Consider the following 23,217-nt stretch of genomic DNA (forward strand, 5'->3'; position numbering starts at 1 on the left):
CCCCCATTAGTTAGATTTTCCAAAAACAAAAAATAAATGTTACAGTATTTTTAAAGGAGATTCCATATCCTAACTGTCTGGTCTGTACTATCTTCAGTTTCTGAGATACAAGTATCCTCATTAAAGACATTCAACCACTTATTCACACTTTTCAACCCTCCTATTGGGATTTACAGAAAACAAAAAAATACGTGTTCTTTTATTCTTAAAGGAGATTCTAAATATCAATTTTTACAGCTGCAAACGTTTGAAGTTTTGAGATATAGATACACTCCTTTTTAAAATACACCCCCCCCCCATTTCATTCCCCACTATTTGGATTTTCTATAAACAAAAAATACATGACTCTTTATTTATAAAGGAGATCCCAAATACCGATTTTCAGGTCTGTAACATCTTCAGTTTCTCAGATATAAGGATCCTTATTAAAGGCATTCAACCATTTTTTACCCCTTTTCACCCCTCCTATTGGGCTTTTCCGAAAACAAAAAATACGTGTTTCTTTATTTTGAAAGTAGGATCCAAGTACCAACTTTTACATCTTTAAAGTTTGAAAGTTTTGAGATGTAGATACACTCATTTTAAAAATTCTTCCCCCCTTTCAACCCTCCACTATTTGGATTTTCGAAAAACAAAAATTGTGTTTCTTTATTTTTAAAGAAGATCCCCCATACCAATTTTCAGGTCAGCAATATCTTCAGTTTCTGAGATATAGGTACCCTCATCAAAGGCATTCAACCACTTTTTCACCCCATTTCACCTTCCTATTGGGATTTTCCTAAAACAAAAGAATACGTGTTTCTTTATGTTGAAAGGAGATTCTAAGTACCAATTTCTCCGTCTGTAAACTTTTACAGTTTCGAGATATAGATACACTCATTTGAAAAATTCACCCCCCTTTTCACCCCCATTATTTGGATTTTCCAAAAACAAAAAATCCTGTTTCGTTATTTTTAAAGGAGGTTCCAAATTTAAATTTTCATGACTGTAACATCTTCAGTTTTTGAGATATAAGTTTCCTCACAAAAGGTGTTCAACTCATTTTCCCCCCTTCTCACCCCCTTCATGGGATTTTCCGAAAACAAACAATATGTGTCTCTTTATTTTGAAAGGAGATTCTAAGTACCAATTTTTATATCTGTAAACTTTAAAAGATTTGAGATATAGATACACTCATTTTACAAATTCACCCCACTTTCAACCCTCCACTATTTGGATTTTCGAAAAACAAAAAGTACATGTTTCTTTATTTATAAAGGAGATCCCAAATACCGATATTCAGGTCTGTAACATTTCAGTTTCTGAGATATAAGGATCCTTATTATAGGCATTCAACCATTTTCACCCGTCCTATTGGGATTTTCCGAAAACAAAAAATACGTTTTCCTTTATTTTGAAAGTAGAATCTAAGTACCAATTTTAACATCTGTAAACTTTGAAAGTTTTGAGATATAGATACACTCATTTAAAAATTCACCCCCCTTTCAACCCTCCACTATTTGGATTTTACAAAAACAAAAAGTACATGTTTCTTTATTTTTAAAGGAGATCCCAAATATTATTTTCAGGTCTGTAATATCTTCAGTTTCTGAGATATAAGTATCCTCATTAAAGGCATTCAACCAATTTTTCACTCCTTTTCGCCCCTCCTATTGGGATTTTCCGAAAACAGAAAATATGTATTTCTTTATTTTGAAAGGAGATTCTATATACTAATATCTATCTGAAAACTTTTACAGTTTCGAGATATAGATTCACTCATTTTAAAATTTCACCCCTCCTTTTCACCCCAATTGTTTGGATTTTCCAAGAACAAAAAATACGTGTTTCTTTATTTTTAACTTAGGTTTCAAATTAAATTTTTTATGACTATAACATCTTCAGTTTTTGAGATATAAGTCTCCTCATTAAAGGTGTTCAACCACTTTTGCCCCCCTTTTCACCCCTCTTCATGGGATTTTCCGAAAACAAAAAAATACATGTTTCTTTATTTTTAATGGAGATACCAAATACCAATGTTTATTACTCCAAACCTTTAAGTTTTTGAGAAATAGATATTCTCACTTTTAAAATTAACCCCCCTTCTCACCCCCTTAGCGACGGAATATCCTAAAATCCTCTCTTAGCGAGCACCCACATGTTAATAAGAATGTATCCCCAAAATTCCATATCTGTATGTCCAGTAGTTTCGGCTCAGCGATGATGAATCATTCATTCATTCAGTCAGTCAGGACAAGTTATTTTATATATATATATATATATACTGTCTTACTAATAAAAAAATCCTTATACAGTTGTTTAACACTTGTATAGTTATACGGTGAATAAATCCTGTATAAGCGTTTTATATTTTTCTTACTAATAAACATGGTGTACGCATTGTATTACTATGCAGCACGTATGCACGCGTTCCAAGGCGTAGGAATCTCTTCCTGCAGTTCACTGGCGTTTTTCGCACGTTCACCGCCTTTATGATCGCTCCTGCTGGTTATATACGAGCAAAACTTTCCGGAAAGTCACGCAGTAGCACGGCATATCGAAAAGGCAGTGGCAACACAAAGTGAGACAGCTGGAAATTGGCTTCTACTGATATCAACATTCCTTCAGTTTGCTTGTGTAATGAACGCCAAAAAATAAATGGAAAAGCTTAAGAAAAGATCAATAGCTCCTATCTGGGATAGTACGGAAAACGTAAGCAATTGTAATTGAATCGGCGAGTTGAAAAGAGTACACATTCCAAAATATTTACTTTTCAGGAGAAAGGAAAAACTGTTTTGTAGCTTAAAATAAAGGTTTGATCAAAAAAGTTTCTGTTAGGCATTTATACTTCATATTTCTGCGTTTTCAACTACAAAGTATGGAAATCATATTACGTACGGTTTTCAAGTTATACCATTTTTTATGTCGAGGAATATGTCCCTTTATAGGGTACTCAAATTTGATAAAGATCTTTGTAGAGGCAAATAATGTATAATAAACTCGCAGTTTCAAAAGTCTATTAAGCAGTAACACATTATTGCACAAAAATACGCCCAACCATCATTTCTTTTATCGTTATTCATTGTCATTCCGTGAGACAGCCGAAAATGGGCTTATAGTGATATCAACATTTCTTCAGTTTGCTTGTGTAACGAACGCCAAAAAAGAAATGAAAAAGCTTAAGAAAAGATCAAAAGCTCCTATCTGGGATATTTCGGAAAACGTAAGCAATTGCAATTGAATCGGCGAGTTGGAAAGGGTACGGTACACATTCCAAAATCTTTACTTTTCAGGAGAAAGGAAAAACTGTTTTGTAGCTTAAAAGAAAGGTTTGATCAAAAAAGTTTCTATTAGGCATTTATACATCATATTTCTGCGTATTCAACTACAAAGTATGGAAATCATATTACGTACGGTTTTCAAGTTATACCATTTTTTATGTCGAGGAATATGTTCTTTTTTAGGGTACTCAAATTTGATAAAGATCTTTGTAGAGGCAGATAATGTATAATAAACTCGCAATTTCAAAAGTCTATTAAGCAGTAACACGTTAATACACAAAAATACGCCCAACTATCATTTCTTTTACAGTGATTCATTGTCATTCCGTCTCTTTAAAGTGTTTTACTTTCTGAAGATGTCTAGCCTCCATAACCTCTGAATGGTGTATGTCTTCTATGTTTAAAATACCGTGAAGATCATCAACGTTATCGGCCATTCTTTCAATGTGTGTTCAATGTTATATGGATAAGTCAAATATTTCACCACGATTATATTACTGTAGACAATAAATAGGCTACCGCGAAAATAAACTGCTCACTCGTTTCTTTTTCCGCTACTCACTGCTAAACAACGCTTATACAAGGGTCCTGGCCTGTATAAGCAATTCAATGTACATAACAGATGTATACACAGAAGGCTTATACGCGGTTTATTAGTAACGAATTTCACATAAATGGTGTATAAACCTTGTATAAATGTTATACACCGTTTATTAGTAAGACGGATAGATTAGAATATGTACAGTCCGGCTCCATGGCTAAATGGTTAGCGTGCTGGCCTTTGGTCACAGGGGTCCCGGGTTCGATTCCCGGTAGGGTCGGGAATTTTAACCTTAATTGGTTAATTTCGTTGGCACGGGGACTGGGTGTATGTGTCGTCTTCATCATCATTTCATCCTCATCACTACACGCAGGTCGCCTACGGGATTCAAATCAAAAGACCTGCATCTGGCGAGCCGAACTTATCCTCGGGCACTCCCAGCACTAAAAGCCATACGCCATTTCATTTCAGAGTATGTACAAGAATTAATTTCTTAAAGTACAATCAGCAGTCAATTGTATATAGAGATACGCGAGGCGCTTCTACTCAAGTCTTAACTTATAAGCTGATTTCTGGCTAATAACTAGACTTATTATTATTTTGGGCTGGGGATCTATCTGGATTTTTTTTTTTTTGCTAGCGGCTTTACGTCGCACCGACACAGATAGGTCTTATGGCGACGATGGGATAGGAAAGGCCTAGGAGTTGGAAGGAAGCGGCCGTGGCCTTAATTAAGGTACAGCCCCAGCATTTGCCTGGTGTGAAAATGGGAAACCACGGAAAACCATCTTCAGGGCTGCCGATAGTGGGATTCGAACCTACTATCTCCCGGATGCAAGCTCACAGCCGCGCGCCTCTACGCGCACGGCCAACTCGCCCGGTCTATCTGGAATTATAGTCAGCAATCACCCTAAACCATTGTAACCATTGCAACCACTGTTCGTCTATGCACACTAGGACAGTAGCGTCATCTTCTCGCTGTGTGTTTTCTTCCTGTAAGTATGAGATTGAGAAACTCATGTAAAGTTAAAACCGTTCTATTCCTCAGTCCAGAATTACAATTATTACACTGGCCGGAAAACGAACCCAGGGCCTTGAAATGAGAGACAGGCACGCTACCTATGCATCACAGGGCTGCGTAATAATAATAATAATAATAATAGGTGTATAATAATCAAAATCAATACTGGTTTTCTGTAAATATACTCTTTTTGGGCTCTGTGATCCGTGTTAAGATAATCTAATCTTAAATACGGCCTAATAATCAACGGCAGTCGAAGTGTCCCGTATTTCCATGCTTGTAATCTGATCACCCCAAAATACTGTAACTAGCTGTAGAACCTCGTCGCTGATGGGACGGTCACTTATCAGGGGTATCATTACTACACTTGTCTACCCTTCGTATTGTTCTCCAGATTCTAAAATTCCCACTAACTACTTTTTAAGGTCTTCGGAGACGCCGAGGTGCCGGAATTTAGTCCCACAGGTGTTCATTTACGTGCCAATAAATCTACCGACACGAGGCTGTCATATTTGAGCACCTTCAAATAGCGCCGGACTGAGCCAGGATCGAACCTACCAAGTTGGGGTTAGAAGGCCAGTGCCCCAACCGTCTGAGCCACTCAGCCCGGCTCTCCAGATTCTGAGCATGAGGCACACAAGTGGACATGCCGTGATGTACTTGCTTCCTTGCTCTCTGTGCTTCTTTGCTCTTTTATATTTGTTTTATTGCCGGATTGAGTGGCTCAGACGGCTGAGGCGCTGGCCTTCTGACCCCAGTTTGACAGGTTAGTTCCTGGCTCAGTCCGGTGGTATTTGAAAGTGGTCAAGCACGTCGCCGCGCTTCGGTGGATATACTGGCACGTAAAGTAACTCATGCGGGACAACATTTCGGCACCTCGGCGTCTCCGAAAACCATCGAAGTATTTAGTGGGAGGTAGAAAACAATAACATTATTATTATCTTTTCATAATTGCTGACGTAAAGCCCTTTCCTATCCCATCGTCGCCATAAGACCAGTCTGTGTCCGTGCGACGTAAAGCACCGTGTGAAAAAACATTATTGATGATTTTGCTTTGATCTCCTCTTTCCGGTATAAAAGGAAACAAAGTATCGCGTTAATATTTTTAAAAATTCTGACAGAAGTACAAAACCTTAAACATTGCCGGGACGACCTCCAGAGCATTTCTCTTTACAGTCTCCTTAGTTACCGGATTTTGTAAAACATTCATATGAATCCTGCTGATATAGCCATCATTTTTTGGAAAGGAAATATAGAAATATAGAATAAAAATTCATCATGAGCTATTTCCATGTAAAACCAACCGTAAAAGAGGTCCATCGATTTATGCTTTTTCTGATGCACCACCACTTCCTGCTGAAATTCTTTGAATTACTTATAGCTATGATACTACTCGACCTTATTCTAAACTGAAATACAAAGTTTCGTTAAAATACACCCATCCATTTTCCCATAAGTTAATGCTGCAATAGACGCAGACAAACATTAAACAGACCTGCGAACATTAGGCACAATCCCTCTCATCGCAAGTTTAAAGTGGCTTGCGCGAGCATTTGCTGAGTAGATCCCACTGACTTGCTGGATAATACAGGGTGGCGCACGAATAGTTGACACATTTGAAAAGCAAATATAAAATGCAACTTACGTACTATGTTGTTAAAATTTTGCTCACACCTTCCCTGTTTCATGGAAATAACTATAGAGGTGACACTGCTGCTTTTTCTCCAAATGCCTGCATTCCAGTGAGCTTTCTGCCATGGCCGCCCACGGCCGACTCTCCGTTCAGCAGCGCGCCAAAACAGTTATCTTTTATGGCGACTCAAAGGAAATTTCGAGCTGTATTTCAGACTAGGTGGGCACAGCAAGGAACATCGTACTTCGCTTATACAGAAACTTTGAAGAACAAGTCAGTGTGAAGGAAGAAAAGCGACCACGTGCACCAACAGTTCGGTCTCCCGAAAACATCGCTGCGCTGAGGGACGCCATGCAGCGCAGCCCGCACAAGTCAACACGGGTGCTTCAAGATAAAGTGGAATATCGCGCTATTCAGTTCAAAGAATGTTACACGGTGACCTTCAATTGGTACTTGTACAAAATGACTGTACTACACAAGCTAACAGATCTTCTCAGACAGAAAAGTTTGCAGTACGCCTTATGGACTCAAAATAAAGATGAATTACCGTTTAACACTTGGTTCTCTGACGAAGCTTATTTTCATCTCAACGGGGCACTTACTTAATAAACAAAATGTGCGGTTTGGGGCTACAGAAAAACCGGACATTATTCACGAAAGAACACGTATGGGGGAAAAGTTAGTCTGTGTGTAGGTCTGTCAAGACATGGGTTAAATGGACCATTTTTCTTCAGTCAGACAGTTTTTTGCATAATGGATTCATGCCTCAAATTCACGCTATCCCTCTTCATATACAGTAGTTGGTGCAAGATGCTGCAACACCTCACACTGCTAACGATATTATTGAGTTTTTGAGGGGAGTATTTGGTGTACCCACAGTACAACGATAATGGCGGAATCTTCTGGCATCCATAAAGCCCATATGTAAATCCTTGTGATTCCTTTTAATGGGGATATTTTAAAGAAAACCTTTTTTGCTCCAAGACCTCAAAGCTGCATGGAAATGCGTGCTCGGATCGTGCAGCTCTGCAGTGAAATTCATGAAGACGTGTGCCGCAGTCATCAGAAACACGCGTACTCGTCTCGAAGAGGTTGTCTGCCGCAGTGGAGGCCACATTGAACATGTGATATAGTGAAATGTATTTCCAAGGTCCAAGATGCCTGTGTCTAAAATTTCATTAGTGTTCTGTGAAAAATAAATTTGTTATACTAAAATTAAAATGTGTCAACTATTCGTGCGCCATCCTGTAGTTGAGTGAATGAAGGAATCAATGAGATGAAAGAATGGATTACTGTAGTTACGTCATTTAATTTTCCATTCTTTATTTTTAAGGGTTATATTATTATTGCTATTAATATTTTTATGTCATTGTTACTTGTAATTATAAGTTACGTATAATCTTCTAGTGGTTAAGTCTAAGAGAGGGCCCAGAGCCCTAACTTCGCCACCAATAAAGGCATTATCTATCTATCTATCTATCTATCTATCTATCTATCTATCTATCTATCTATCTATCTATCTATCTAACTATATATCTATCTATCTATCATAGGTCATTACAATGACGTCAGTATACTTACCATAATACAACATAAACCGACTGTAAATTCGCGATTAAAAGCAATGCTATCACATGACATGTTCGATGAAGAGGAAAAGAGGCAAAGATTCTCACCTTTTACGAACATTACTACGCTGTGTTCTAACAATGCCAAGTTCCAGTTCCACAGAAAAAGTCGACCTGCTTTTCTTTGGATTTTTTCCAGTTCTTGAATCAAATAATCCTGGTGAGGAATCCATACACTGGAACCATACTCTAGTTGGGGTCTTATATGCCCTCTCCTTTACATCCTTTAAATACCGTCAAAACATTTTATTTACAATCATATTTATGTGATTACTCCAATGAATATCTTTCCTTATATTAAGACCTGGGCACTTACAATGATCCCCAAAAGGAACTTTCACCCCATCAAAAGTAAGCGGACCTGACTTTTAACCCCGTTTATCATCACACCATTGCCTACTGTCCATCTCACAACATTATCAAGGTCATTTTGCAGTTTTTTACAATCCTGTAACTTATTTTGTTACATTGTTATTCTTAAAACATTTTTTGGTTTTCGATATTGTAGGCCGTCACATTTATTTTTAATTTGATGTTATTGAAAGTTATTCTTTCATTTGGAAACGTTCTTTGAGATAACGCATATTCTAATAATTACGAAAACGGGATACAGTTATGAGGCATTCGTTACGTTTCATTTCTGTTAAAACAGCATATCGACAGCACCTTCCATTTCACAAAGATTTAGGTGATCCATCCGTTATAGATATGGATGAATGAAACTAACAAGCATTTAGATTTACGCGACTGTTGAAATCGCGATAACCAAGGGTTAAGTCAGGGCCTCTCAAACGCCCAGATTCTCACGCGTGCAGATAGAGGCGCAAGAGCTCCGTGCACTGTGCATCGGCGCCGCTCGGTTCGACTCGGACCAACGCTTGGTCTCTGGGCTACTCGGCTAAGCTCGGCTAAGCTCGGCTCTACTCGGCTCAACTCAGCTCGGATTTGGAGCGCTACGTAGCAAGTGGGGGAGAAGGAGACAAGGGGAGCGAGCGAGACAGGCGTGAGGAAAGAGAGAGTAAGCGCTAGTGCTCCAAATCGAGGAGTGGGGGGGGGGGAGGGTATGCACTCTGGTCAACCAAGCGAAGTCGTCTTTTGCACCGTGCACAGTGCATGCACCACGCGCATGCACCCTGAGAGGCCCTGGGTTAAAGTGAATGAGGTCAATGAAATAACCTATATGGATGGGTGTGATGCATTTATCGGTGTGCGATCTTACGAGGTGCGTTCAAGATATAACACCTGTCCTCAGAACTGGAAGCAGAGAGGAACATACAGTTTGTTTTTAAATAAGCGGGTACTATACGACACAAAGAACTCTAGCGGCATGGGCGAGAGTGAGAACTGTTTTTGATACTTCAATGGCGACGTTTTCATTACAAGATCAGCGTTTTCTCCACTATAATAATTTCGTGTGGCTATTTGTAGCCGGGTGCAGCCCTTGTAAGGCAGACCCTCCGATGAGGGTGGGCGGCATCTGCCATGTGTAGGTAACTGCGTGTTATTGTGGTGGAGGATAGTGTTATGTGTGGTGTGTGAGTTGCAGGGATGTTGGGGACAGCACAAACACCCAACCCCCGGGCCATTGGAATTAACCAATTAAGGTTAAAACCCCGACTCGGCCGGGAATCGAACCCGGGACCCTCTGAACCGAAGGCCATACGCTGACCAATCAGCCAACGAGTCGGACGTTTTCTCCACTTACTTGGTGTGACACCGATTATCGCCAGTTGAGTGAGACATGCAGAGATGGTGTCATGGATGTGTCCAATATGCGTTCGTGGGTGCGACAGTAGAAAGAAGGCAGAACGTCGTGTTACAACAAACCAAGACAATCTCGGCCTCGCACAGGCCGCTCTGGCGATATGATCGATCGAATAAAGAAAGTTGTTTTAGTGGATTGTCGAATGAGTGTGGAACAGATCGTCTCCAGAGTTCGCATTTCCGTGGGACCAGAGTACACAATCCTGCATGACGACCTGAAAATCTGAAAAATTAAAAGAGGCCGGAAAAGGCTGTACGTGTGCTCATTCACCAAGCCAAAACACCAGCGCATCGGGTGAAAGTGACGCAGCAGTTTCTTCGTGAAAATAATTTCAAAGTGATTTTCCAAGTTCCTTACTCACCTGGCCTGGCTCCTAGTGACTTCTGGATGTTTCCAACGATGAAAAACACACTCTGTGGCCGTACATTCACTAGCTGTGCCTCTATTGTATCAGCAATTTTCCAGAGGTCAAAACAGACCCTTAAAGAGGCTTTGGCAGCGTCATGGAATCAAGGCGTCGACGGTGTGAAAAATGTTGACGGATGCAGGTATATTACGCTGAGAAATGACACAACTTTCATAGGTTTCGTGTGATAAGTTAGTGGGGAAAAACCCGGAGGTGTTATAACCAGAATGTACCTCGTAATTAACTTGTACTGCGCGGGGAAGGAATTCAGTCGTAAACTCTCTACATGTCATTTACTATCGAGCCATACACTCGAAGGTAAAGCTTGAAACAACTATACTCTATTAGTTAACTCCGTTTTTGATATTCGGTGGACTCTATTCCAGGCTTTTAAATCCATTACAATATGACGGGAATGGAATCAAGCTTAGCCGCTATGTTTTTCTAGTTGGCAAGATGTCAGCTAAAACACATGACGCATATATCTACTTTTTCTTGAAGCGGCTGAAATAAAACGAACGAACATTCAATACACATGTTGTAATCTTGTTTTCCAGAAGCAACGCTTCGGGGAATTTTTTCCACGTATCTATTATCTCATCACCTACCGTGTGGTATATAAGGGTGTGGAGTTGAGGTGGGATCACACTCTTCTTCACCATGAACCGAGTACTGGCACTGTGCGTCCTCCTCGCCACCGTGGCTGTCGTCCTGGCTGGGGACACCTACACCACCAAGTATGATAACATCAACGTGGACGAGATCCTCAGCAATGAGCGGCTGAGGAAGGCGTATTTCGATTGTCTGGTGGCTGAAGATGACAAGAGCTGTTCGGAGGAAGGCAAGGAACTCAGAAGTAAGTACCTAGAACTTGCTTATTCTCGAAGAAGGACATTTTCATTAGTTGCTAGTCCTGACTTCCGCGCTTCTACTCTACGTATCTGTTGAAATCTGTTTCACCAATAATCTAGAGGGTGCGATAGCCAAATGACTCACCTAAAGGAACGTGGTTCGAATACAGGCTAATCTATACAGGACTTCACAAATAAGTATTCATGTTTCTCGTATTCCACGAAAATTCGTACTGTAGTTAGTAGGACATAGAACATTATTAGACACTATTATTATTATTATTATTATTATTATTATTATTATTATTATTATTATTGAGTTCTTTTGGGCCACCTGAGGACTACGGTGCTTGTGCTTTAGCTGTGTTGTTGTTGTTTTCGAATGTAGTCTTTTCTGGTGTTCTTATTAATAGGTATGCATGCTGCTTTTTCTTGATACCTTCACCTTTTCTATAGGCCCAGTAATCCATCGTTTCCTTCCTGAACACTATTTTGCGTTCCTCCGACCATTTCCTAGTCTCACTGTGGTTAAATTCTCTCTAAGGGATGTTAGTCGGAGTACGGTTTTGATAGTTGAACGGTAGTTTCTTCTGTTAATTATGATGGCATTATTAATGTTAAGTTTTACCACATACTTCTCTACCTGCTGTATCCACAGCGATCCAGTGGCTATACCCTTGCTGGTTACCTTGAAGATCTTATAGGACAGCCTGTTAGAATGCATTCCATACATGTTCCGCAGAAAGCTAGTCGTTTTCTTTTGATGACATCTATGAGGGTTTCTTGATGTTGGTAGAGTTCACGGTTTAGTTTGTACAATCGCCTTCCATCTGATAGGACCCTTGGCCCTACTGTCCTTCTCTTTTTGTAGTCGTCACCACATGTCAAATTTCCACACACTCGATCCTTTATATCGTCGTTTGTGAGCCGAATTGCGCATTTCTGCTTGATATTTATTCTGTAACATCACAATTATTGATGCTTTAGTTACCATTTTCATAGAAAATCACGTTCTTCACAAACACCTTCTGAATCTATATTCGAATAGGTGTGTACATCTTAACGTACAAAATATTCTTCAGCACACAAACATTATTTTAGTGATCTATTATAAATTATATATGCTCATTCATTTACAATTGTTGATTGCTTTGCTAGTAAAGAAGGAAAAATTAATAAGTTCTTCAAATAGGAAAAAAATACCGTCGTCAAGGAACGAATATTATTTTTAAATGTTTTAGAAGACCATGTCCTATCAGCCAGGCACGATTTAATTGTATGCAAGGAATACAGACATGTATAAAATTATATATTGCAGTTTATTTACAGTAATAATTTTTTATCCTGTAGAATGAATAATGTGGCAACATGTCAATAGTACAAATATTTGATTAACTTGTTGATAAGAAACACATATGTTCTCAGCGTGCGCTACGCAAGAGAGTTTTAGATCTTGTTCTTGTTTATTGAAACGACCTTAACAACTTTACTCTAACTGAATGTAAGAAACGTTTGACCATAATAATAATAACAATGCGGACGGTTGCAAGGTAGGCTTTGGACTACAAGTGACCACAGGTGGTCCGTGGTCCGACAGCTCTGAATTCCGACCGACCAACCGAGCAACGAAAGGATGGCCGCTGCTCTGCCGTGGCTCTACTCTTCTGCATTTGGGAGAGGGAGAGTGGCTGGTTTGCACCGTCGGCTGTGCTGAGAATAGTTTTCCGTGTTTTTCTATGCTCCTGCACTAAGGCAAATGTCGTAACTTTTCCTAGCATAGGCCACGGCCACCAACGCTCTAATGTTCTCCGAACATGTCCTTCACAGTATCACTTCTCCCTGGTCTCAGAGACGGGGTTACCGTCTAGGAGGCCCGCCGTCACCTTCAGGAACGGAATAAAAATGTTTTTAATACTAATAATACTAATAGTAATAATAATAATAATAATAATAATAATAATAATAATAATAATATTTATAGCTCCTGAAAGAAGCTGCGGTGACAGGAATAAATGAATAAAAGTTTACGTCCATGATTTTATGATGATAATATTATATAGAGCCAACATTTACTCATGATTTGGTACATGAGCAATTTCTTGTTTTAACAGTTTGCAGAATAGTGTCAAAATGTATCCAGTTTTCTTTTTCTTTTCTTAAGTACTGGTGAAGCAGAGGAGGAATCGCTCTGGTGTTCTGCTTTAGTCTTCTGAGGGCAGGTCTGAGATATTCCGAAGGTTAAATAATATTGCTATTTCTAAGTTAACTGAACGAATAGAGATAAAACAAGGCGCATGCCATTTCTCTAGTAATTTAATGAAAAACGAGTTGCTTACTTTTACATTCATTGAGCTCAAGGAGAACAGTCAGAAACACCTTTTTACAGAGTGGTAGTAGCAACCCTGCACCTAGTATCGATAAATGATTCATCATGGGAGAAACAATGTCTTCAGTCTAAACCCAAGTAATTTTAATCTTGTCACTAGAATTGATTAACTGTCATAGCAAAGCAAACACTCACTGGATATTACCATATTTTGACTGAATAAAAACGCAACTCTGTCGGTACCATACGTATAATACGAGACTAGAGTAATTTGTCAGGGAAGATGCTGGATAAATTTCTACATTCCTTGAAATAATTTATTAAAAGACTAGGTAAACTAATGATAGGGGATATGCCACCTCGGTAACAGCTCTAAGTGCGCATCAGTGGGGAATGCAAATGAAATGGGCCCTGGATGGACACATGTTCCGACTTCCAAACTTCATTTAAAACTAACCGCTCCCATGGTAAGGTAGCATTGTTACACATCTGTGCACAGGCCGTAAAGTGCACTCAGTAGGTATGTTAATTTTCTACTATATTGAGGTTTTGACGAATGTATTTGAGCTCTGTTTTGTATATTATTGTACAGTAAATAGACTATACCCTCCCAAACACTGAATGTAATGCCTTGTTGGAACGGTTTCTACCGCTTTGTTACGGGAAATCCTTACCAACGATATCGATTGCTTACTTCTAAAACCTTGTATCTCCGAATGCACTTCCTATCCATTTTCTTCCTTAAGAATGGTCACGCCTCCCAGCCACATATGGATGTACAGTCCATCTGAACAATTTTCGTTGTGTTCATTTTCCTATGCTGACGTGGAAAGGAAAATGAACCTTATTATTACTGTAGAAGTGCTTAAATTCGCCTTGAAAACAACATTCATACAATACGGTATGGTAAGGTCCATTTCCCTAGCATAGGAAAATGAACACTACGAAAAGGGTTCTGATGGACTGCATATAAAAATGTGGCTGGGAGGCGTGACCAGTGTCAAGGAATATATTGGGTAGGAAGAACATTGTAACATACAAGGTTTTAGAAGTAAGCCGACGATATACAATTTCTATTTGTGTGCCGGTGCTAATATCGCAAACCACTAAAGCGATTATTTCGTTATTTCTTTCACAGTTAGAAAGATATCTGTGCCTCGGAGACAAAGGTCACTCTGTCACACATATGCAATTCTACAGGATATTTAAAAGTATGTTCTTCTGAAGGCGCATATTACTTTTGCTTCGTCAGAAATATTTCTGTATAACTGAAAAAGATCGTATAACATTTTTATTTATTTTTTTTCTTTTGCTAGGGGCTTTACGTCGCACCGACACAGATAGGTCTTATGGCGACGATGGGAAAGGAAAGGACTAGGAGTTGGAAGGAAGCGGCCGTGACCTTAATTAAGGTACAGCCCCAGCATTTTCCTGGTGTGAAAATGGGAAACCACGGAAAACCATCTTCAGGGCTGCCGATAGTGGGATTCGAACCTACTATCTCCCGGATGCAAGCTCACAGCCGCGCGCCTCTACGCGCACGGCCAACTCGCCCGGTCGTATAACATTCGCCCATGCATTGTTCCTACAAATTCTTCGACTCCATGATCAATTCGCAGCTTTTGACATATAAAAGCATAGTATCTTCAGTTGTAAAGAAAACGCGTATGACGTTTTATAGGTTCGTGTGTGTCCACTTTCTTGATTAAGATTAACCGGTTTGGTTTGTAAGGGTGAAGGCATGGGTCAGAGAAGAGAAAAGCCCTTTTCTCTGGAAAATAGCCAGAGTCAGAAAGGAAAATGTCCTTGAAATATTTTTGTAGAATATCTAATTCTAAGTAGATACGGAGTACTCCGTTGTATAATATTACTAACGGCGCGGATAGTCCTCGCTATTTTAAGAGCAGTACTCTTAGAATTAAGGAGACGAGATGTTTGACTAAGCGGTATGTTCCGATCTGCATCATAATCACAATATGGACTATAGTCCAGGAGGCTCCAACATACAGGACCCTGAGAGCCACATAAGTTATAAAACTTTAAGGCTCAGTTGGTGGCGCGGGGGGGGGGGGGGGGAGGGGAATGTAGCATTTATCACAACCAAACCAAACCGCATAACGCAACAGCCCCCAAAGGCAACGGCCTAATAAGGGACCGCTGCCCAGCCCTAAGGCCTGCAGATTACGATGTGATGTGTGGTCAGCACGACGAATCTTCTCGGCCGTTATTCTTGGCTTTCTAGACCGAGGCCCTCATCTCACTATCGCATGTCTCCTCAACTGTAATTACGTAGGCTGTGTTGACCTCGAACAAGCCCTAAAATCCTGATGAAAATCACTGACGTGGCCGTAATCGAAAAAAGGGCCTCCCAGTAACAGGCTGACACGCTACTACTCCGCAGGGTTGGCACATTTGTTAAAAGGGAATTAGTAAAATGTGTAAGAAAACGTTTCTAGTGAACACTTTTACATATAACCAAGTATACTTTAGTACGTGTTCGTTACTTAGTGCTGTATGTTTGTAAGGTACCTTTTGTTTGGAAGAAAGCAGTATCAATCAATCAATCAATCAATCAATCAATCAATCAATCAATCAATCAATCAATCAATCAATCAATCAATCAATCAATCAATCAATCAATCAATCAATCAATCAATCAATCAATCAATCAATCAATCAATCAATCAATCAATCAATCAATCAATCAATCAATCAATCAATCAATCAATCAATCAATCAATCAATCAATCAATCAATCAATCAATCAATCAATCAATCAATCAATCAATCAATCAATCAATCAATCAATCAATCAATCAATCAATCAATCAATCAATCAATCAATCAATCAATCAATCAATCAATCAATCAATCAATCAATCAATCAATCAATCAATCAATCAATCAATCAATCAATCAATCAATCAATCAATCAATCAATCAAAGTTCTGCATTTATGGCAGTAGCTTTATCTTCAATGTTTTCAAAAAACTTTTAAATTTATCGCACATCTTCCTTGATAAATTATTCCAGTCCCTTATCGCTCGTCCTACAAATGAATTTTTGTCCTATATTTTCCGCTTGAATTCCAAATTTATCTCCATATTACATGTAATTGCACTTTTCTGTGAAGAGGGAACAGGAAGGACTATCTTGGTGTTTTACTGATCAGTATACCAAGCAAGGTGTCCACTGGCACTTTGGAGGAGAGTGTGCGATGGATTGCTGACAGTGGATGAAAACCGGTGTGATTTCAGTCCACATAGGGTCGGTTAGGATCACATTTCTGATATTCACCAGGTAACTGTTGAAAAATGCCCGGTGAGGAATATAGTAACAATAATTTTGTGTGGCTGTTATCTATCCGAATGCAGCCCTTGAAGGCAGACCCTCCGATGAGGGTGGGCGGAGTCTGCCATGTGTAGGTAACTACATATTATTGTGGAGGAGGATAGTGTTATGTGTGGTGTGTGAGTTGCAGGGATGTTTGGGACAGCACAAATCGCAGCCCCCGAGCCACTGGATTTAACCAATGAAAGTTAAAATCCCTGATCCAGCCGGGAATCGTATCTGGGACTCTCTGAACCGAAGGCCAGTACGATGACCATTCAGCCAACGAGTCGGACACATTTTTGATATGAACCAGGTAATTACTGAAAAATGCCTGCTGAGGAACAGACAGTTATGCTTCGTAGATCTAGAGAAGGCACATGACGAAGTACCGACGGAAATTATGTCAGCAGAACTGAGGGATTATGGGACTAAGGGTAGATTATTAACAGCAATCAAAGACCCTTAAGCTGACAATTGGGCTGCAGTAAGCACTGATGATAGGAGGTACTTACAGATGTTAGACATGGCTGTAATCTTTCAGCCTTATAGTTCTTAGTTTACATGGATCCACTATGGAAAGGTATAACGTGACAGGAGGTGATTCAGTTAGGTGGAAATGTAGTAGGTGGTTTGGCCCATGGCAAGGTCTTGGTATTTATAGCAAACTGTGCTGAAATCCTGCAGCCTAACATTTTGGAAATTAAAATAAGTGCTATGAGTCATACATGAATATTAACATTTCCAAGACTAAATTGATGTCAGTAGGTAAGAAATCCAAGGGAACTGAATGTCACGTTGGGGATACAAAGCTGGAACCCGTAGATAATTTTAAGCCTTTAGAATATGCGTTCTCCCAGGATGGTAGTATAGTAAGTGAGATTGGATCAGTATCCAGTATTCGGGAGATAGTAGGTTCGAACCCCACTGTCGGCAGCCCTGAAAATGGTTTACCGTGGTTTCCCATTTTCACACCAGGCAAATGCTGGGGCTGTACCTTAATTAAGGCCACGGCCGCTTCCTTCCCACTCCTAGCCCTTCCCTGTTCCATCGTCGCCATAAGACCTATCTGTGTCGGTGCGACGTAAAGCAACTGGCAAAAAAAAAGGTCCAGTAAAGCTAATGCAGTTAGCGAAAAACATTATTCTGTAAGAAAGAATTCAGATCTCGAGCAAAACTCAGGATATCTTATTCATAAGTTAAAAGTAACAAATATGAATTTAACGAGAATGAACTCTAGTACAAGCAGGTCGGAACAATGGCAGGTGGTTACTTGGATAAGGAGATAAAGGTTAAGTTATGAATGAACTTGTTGGATGAAGCGGTACGGATAAACCGGTATCGGTGGTGGGGTAATGCGAGGCGAATGAACGAGGATATGTTACCTAGTAGAATAATGGACTCTGTCATGAAGGATAAGAGAAGTAGAGGGAGACAAAGACGAGTACAGTTGGACTTGGTTTCTAATTTTCTAAAAATAAAAAGTATGGTACTAAACGAATCCACAGTACTAGCTGAAAATAGAGGACTGTGGGGGTGGTTAGTATAAACACAGAATCTTGCAGGTGGAATGCTGAAAGGCGTTGTATGTATGTACGTATATATATGTACGTCATCAATGAAAATGTCTGCTAGCAGATATAAGTAGTTCCAAGAACAGGTAAATTCTGTGGCTGGAGTGAATGCAGCACTTCCAGCTGTTTAGATATCAGTAAGAATTGTGCACAGCATTAAAATAATGCCTTTTGCCTATTTTTTTTTTTTGATAAAGGTTATTTTTCTAGAGTTTCTTCGGCCGAGTGGCGTATTTTGGAGACCCCTGCTCTAGAATTAACTAAAGTGTGGAATTACGAGAAAAAATATCTTAATCGTACGCATCCTACGAGATAATTTTAGACGTATCAGACCAACACTCGTGATTATCGATGTTCTTCTGATGATCTACAGGAGTTTTCGGTAAAGCGACTCCATTGTTTCATGTTATGTTCCAGAGTACCTTCCTGATGCTGTGGCTACTGAATGTAGTAAATGTACCGACAAGCAGAAGGAGAAGGCAGAGAAGGTCATCAAATGGACCATTCATAACGACGCTGAGGGATGGAAGAAACTGAAAGCCAAGTGGGATCCCACCGGAGAGTACACCAAGAAGTACGAGGAAGAAGCCAGAAAGCATGGTATTACCGTGTAATGTGACTACGCAGTGCAGATAAGCCGTTCGTTGTATAATTGAAATTTGTTTTTTGTTGTTAATTAAATATATTTACGAATATTTCATTAAGGTTTTATAATATTCCTCTGCTTTTCCCTCTCATTGGAACGGTGATCTCTTGGTACTAATGTATATGTCTCAGGGACAATAAAATGTTTTCATTAGTTATTTCGTTGATTCAGTTTCACATGCAAGGAAACCCTGCAGCTTTCCCACTTCGAAATGCAGCAATATTGCGGCAGATACTTGGGATGAGGTTTAAATGAACAGAGGTATATCGGAACATCTCTGAACACCAAACATATGGGTAGCTTTTTTGTGCGTAAACTCTAGGTGAGATGCAATCTCCATCGAATCCTGTGGTAGAAGGAATGCTGTGTAGTTTAAGGACACTGGGAAGTGTTTTTCGGTCAAAAATTCGAATTTTCTTTTTTGGTGTGATATAATTCCCTGGAGTGTGCTCTACATGCTGATATAATTATTTTTTACAATATCACAATTTAAAGTCCCCAAATCAGTCTTTTAAATATGGCGTCTGTACAGCCACGCCCTCCTTTCAAGCTTGCAATGATCTGCAAATGTAACTGCTGCAGATGGAACAATTCTCTTTATTTACAAGTCTGTGGTAAATGTCAACTGATAGGTTGGTATCTCTGGCCACTCAGGAGTAGTTATGAAGGCCATGAAAACAAATGAACAGCGTATTTCCCGCCTTTCACTTGTATGTTTACATGAGGTGTGTTTTGGTTAGAAAGTATGTGTTTCGAGTAAAATTATATCCTCAAATATCAGCATCGAACCATTATACTTATCTTCTTCCACATTTTAAGAGACAGTTAGTATTTGCCGGATGACTTCTAGAGTGTAATCGATGTAGCAAGAATGGTACCCTAAATCTCCGTGCCAGAACTTTCAACATGAAAATATGCTTGTCTATTATTTAGAATCAGTTGGCTTCATTCAAAAATCAACCAATGCTTCCCCATGTTTGGCAAGGAGCATTTTTTAAATATCTATTATTTCTTGTGTTCAATATTCAAACGTTCTAGATATTAACTTCCGTGTTTCAGTATGCTGCAGTATGTACAATATTGTAATGAAAACGCTTTCATGGTGTGTTCCCGGTGCGATAAAATATGTGCATCATGGAGTGGAGGACTATGAGCGAACTCAAGGGGACCTAGACAGAGTGGTGAGAACAGCCGTTATTGATATGATGGTAAAAGGATTGAAAAGTCAAGTTGTTTTACTAAGAGGAAAAGTCCTCTCAGTTTTAATTACAGTGTTGATGGGGTGAGAGTACATCACGGGGAACACTGTAACTACCTAGGTGTTAATATAAGGAATGATCTTCATTGGGGTATTCACATTAACGAGGTTGTTGGGAGTAGTTAAGGGTTGTAGTAAAGATGTATAGGAGAAGGGGTACAAGTCTCTGGTAGGATCCTAATTACAGTATGGTTCCAGTTTATGGGACCCACAGAAGAACTACTTGATACGAGAACTGAAAATATGTTTTTTTTTTGCTAGTGGCTTTACGTCGCACCGATACAGATAAGTCTTATGGCGACGATGGGTATAGGAAAGGACTAGGAGTTGGAAGGAAGCGCCCGTGGCCTCAATTAAGGAACAGCCCCAGCATTTGCCTGGTGTGAAAATGGGAAACCACGGAAAACCATCTTCAGGGCTGCCGACAGTGGAATTCGAACCCACTATCTCCCGGATGCAAGCTCATAGCCGCGCGCCACTCACCGCACGGCCAACTCGCCCGCTGAAAAGATTCTAAGGATGATTTCCGTCAAAGGAGTAGTGTAGTGTTGCAACATTTACGCTGGGTAGTCTTGGAATTAAGGAGACGAGATGCTCGACTATGTGGCGTTGAATGAGGTAGATGAATAAGCTAGAGTTGGATCTTTTGAAAGAAAGAAGTATTATAATATGAAGAAAAAGTTGGATTTAAAGAGGAAAAAATGGGATAAATATTCATTTATAGGACGAGGAGTACGGGATACATTTCTAAGCGATAGGAAATCTGCCACCTGGTCGATAGCCATAAATGCAGATCATTTTTATTGATTGATTGATTGATTGATTGATTGATTGATTGATTGATTGATTGATTGATTGATTGATTGATTGATTGTGCACTCATCAAGTAAAATATCCGCTTGAGATCTATTTTAATTATTATTATTATCATCATCATCATCATCATCATCATCATTCGTTCAAATAAGATACATGTTCCTATGGGAACTGAGGTGAGATAACGTTTAAAGGAAATTTCTGTCTTACCTAAACGCGCTCTCAGGTTGCCTGATTACTAGAAGGAGTTCAACGTTTTCCCTTCGATAACTCGAGAAAGAAAGAGCTGAGATACAAACAATTTCTCGTATGCTACCTTTACTTCAGTGCACACGTTATTATTAAGGTAAGGTAAGGTAAGGGTGTATTCTGCCCGAAGGCAGGTCCGAACCTCCGCAGAGGTGTGCCTGAGCCGGAGTTTTACGTACGGTAGGATGGCCGGTTCCTTTCCGGTCCTACATTCCCTTACCCCCCACCAACAGCGCGTGACAACCCATCCACTTCTTGACCACGCCCAATGTTGCTTAACTTCGGAGATCTCACGGGATCCGGTGTGTCAACACGGCTACGGCCGTTCGTTATCAGTAAGTTTCAGAAAAATCGAAAGTGGGAAAGCCAGAGGGTTCACTAGTTACTATACTACAATCCTGAGACAACACACATGCTAAAGTTTGAAATGATCCAAGTATGATATAGATGTTGATTCCCAAAGGGGACCTGAAATATTCCAATTTTGAATTCCCTGCCATATATTCAACCGGCCCCGCGGGTACAGGTAGTGTGCCTGCCTCTTACCCGGAGGCCCCGGGTTCGATTCCCGGCCAGGTCGGGGACTTTTACCTGCATCTGAGGGCTGGTTCGAGGTCCACTCAGTCTACGAGATTACAATTGAGGAGCTATCTGACCGTGAAAGGGCGGCCCCGGTCTATGTGCCAAAAATAACGGCCGAAAGGATCCGTTGTGCTAACCACACGACAACCTCGCAATCTGCTGGCCTTCGGACTCAGCAGCGGTCGCTTTGTACGCCATGGCCATTCGGGGCTGTTGCACCGTGGGGTTTGGGTTTAGCTTTCGCCATATATTCAGTTCTCTTAGGTTTCTTTGCTACTGGCATCCCTTTAGTCTCGGAAATGCTAATTTTCATATCACACTAGCTACACCTATTGTCAAATTCCAAGATTTTTTGCTAGTGTATTAATGCTGCTCTAACACTTCAAGGGTTTCCGGCGACGTCGAAAGGATGGGAAAGGCTTAGGATTGAGAATGTATCAGCCATGGCCTTAATCATCGTACATGCGCAGCATTTGCCTGGCGTTAAAACGGGAAACCGCAGAAAACCATCTTCAAGGCTGTCGACGGTGGGATTCGAACCCACCATCTCCTGAATGCAAGCTCAGAAATGCGTTACACTAACCACGCGGCCAATTCGCTTGGTTTCAAGATATTAGATTGCAGCCTTTCAGCACAGACTGCCGTTAGAGCTGTCATCGGCATCGGCCAAACTGCTTACTACATTGTCATCCAGCTGAATCCCTTCGTGCCGTTTCAAACCTTTCAGGATAATCGAAAATTCTTCTGCGTTGGAATTCCCATGAAAATGTTATTCATAACACATCCCAGTACCTTTGTAGGTTGTGGTTTACCTCCTTTGAATTTGCAGTCCGTTAGGACTTTCAAGCATTCAGAATTATTTTCTCACATTTTGAAATGTACTCACTCTACCTAACACTCCCACAGGAAATACTCGATTAAATACCGATGATATACTACTGGTTAGCCAAACACCAAGTTTTCCAGAAGCTGAACAAATTCTTACAGCAGATCTAGGAAAGCTAGATACATACTTCCAAAAGTGGTGTCTCCGTCCAAATCTCCAAAAGACTGTTGTATCTGTGTTTCATCTCAGAAATAAATTTGCCAACTACAAGCCTTCAATAACATTCAGAAATCAATCCTTACAACACTGTTCCTTCCCAAAATATTTAGGTGTCACATTAGACAGATCCCTAACATAATTATAAACATCATATTAACAACACAGCCGCCAAGATTAAAAGTCGGGATAATATTCTTCAAAAATTAGCCGGCACATCTTGGGGCGTAAACAACCAAGTGTTGAGATCTACTGCTCTAGCTCTTTGTTATTCAGTTGCCGAATACTG

The 23,217-nt window shown here is 40.0% G+C and overlaps 1 protein-coding gene across 1 annotated transcript; it reads left to right on the top strand.

The window, feature by feature from the left end:
• The first annotated feature begins 10,889 nt into the window (after nt 1-10,889).
• LOC136874141 (ejaculatory bulb-specific protein 3) lies at nt 10,890-19,035 on the top strand. The gene is made up of 2 exons (XM_067147700.2): nt 10,890-11,110; nt 18,753-19,035. Exons 1-2 carry the CDS (start codon nt 10,915-10,917, stop codon nt 18,947-18,949), a joined length of 393 nt encoding a protein of 130 aa, XP_067003801.2. The 5' UTR covers nt 10,890-10,914; the 3' UTR covers nt 18,950-19,035.
• Nucleotides 19,036-23,217: the final 4,182 nt, after the last annotated feature.

The sequence above is a fragment of the Anabrus simplex genome, chromosome 5 (genome assembly GCF_040414725.1).
Source record: "Anabrus simplex isolate iqAnaSimp1 chromosome 5, ASM4041472v1, whole genome shotgun sequence".
Classification (NCBI taxonomy): domain Eukaryota; kingdom Metazoa; phylum Arthropoda; class Insecta; order Orthoptera; family Tettigoniidae; genus Anabrus; species Anabrus simplex.

Bases quoted from the DNA above. Each gene is read 5' to 3' on its own strand.
- LOC136874141 (XM_067147700.2), top strand. From the start codon at position 10,915: ATGAACCGAGTACTGGCACTGTGCGTCCTCCTCGCCACCGTGGCTGTC. The intron at 11,111-18,752 runs GTAAGTACCTAG...GTTATGTTCCAG, and splicing joins GGAAGGCAAGGAACTCAGAA to AGTACCTTCCTGATGCTGTG.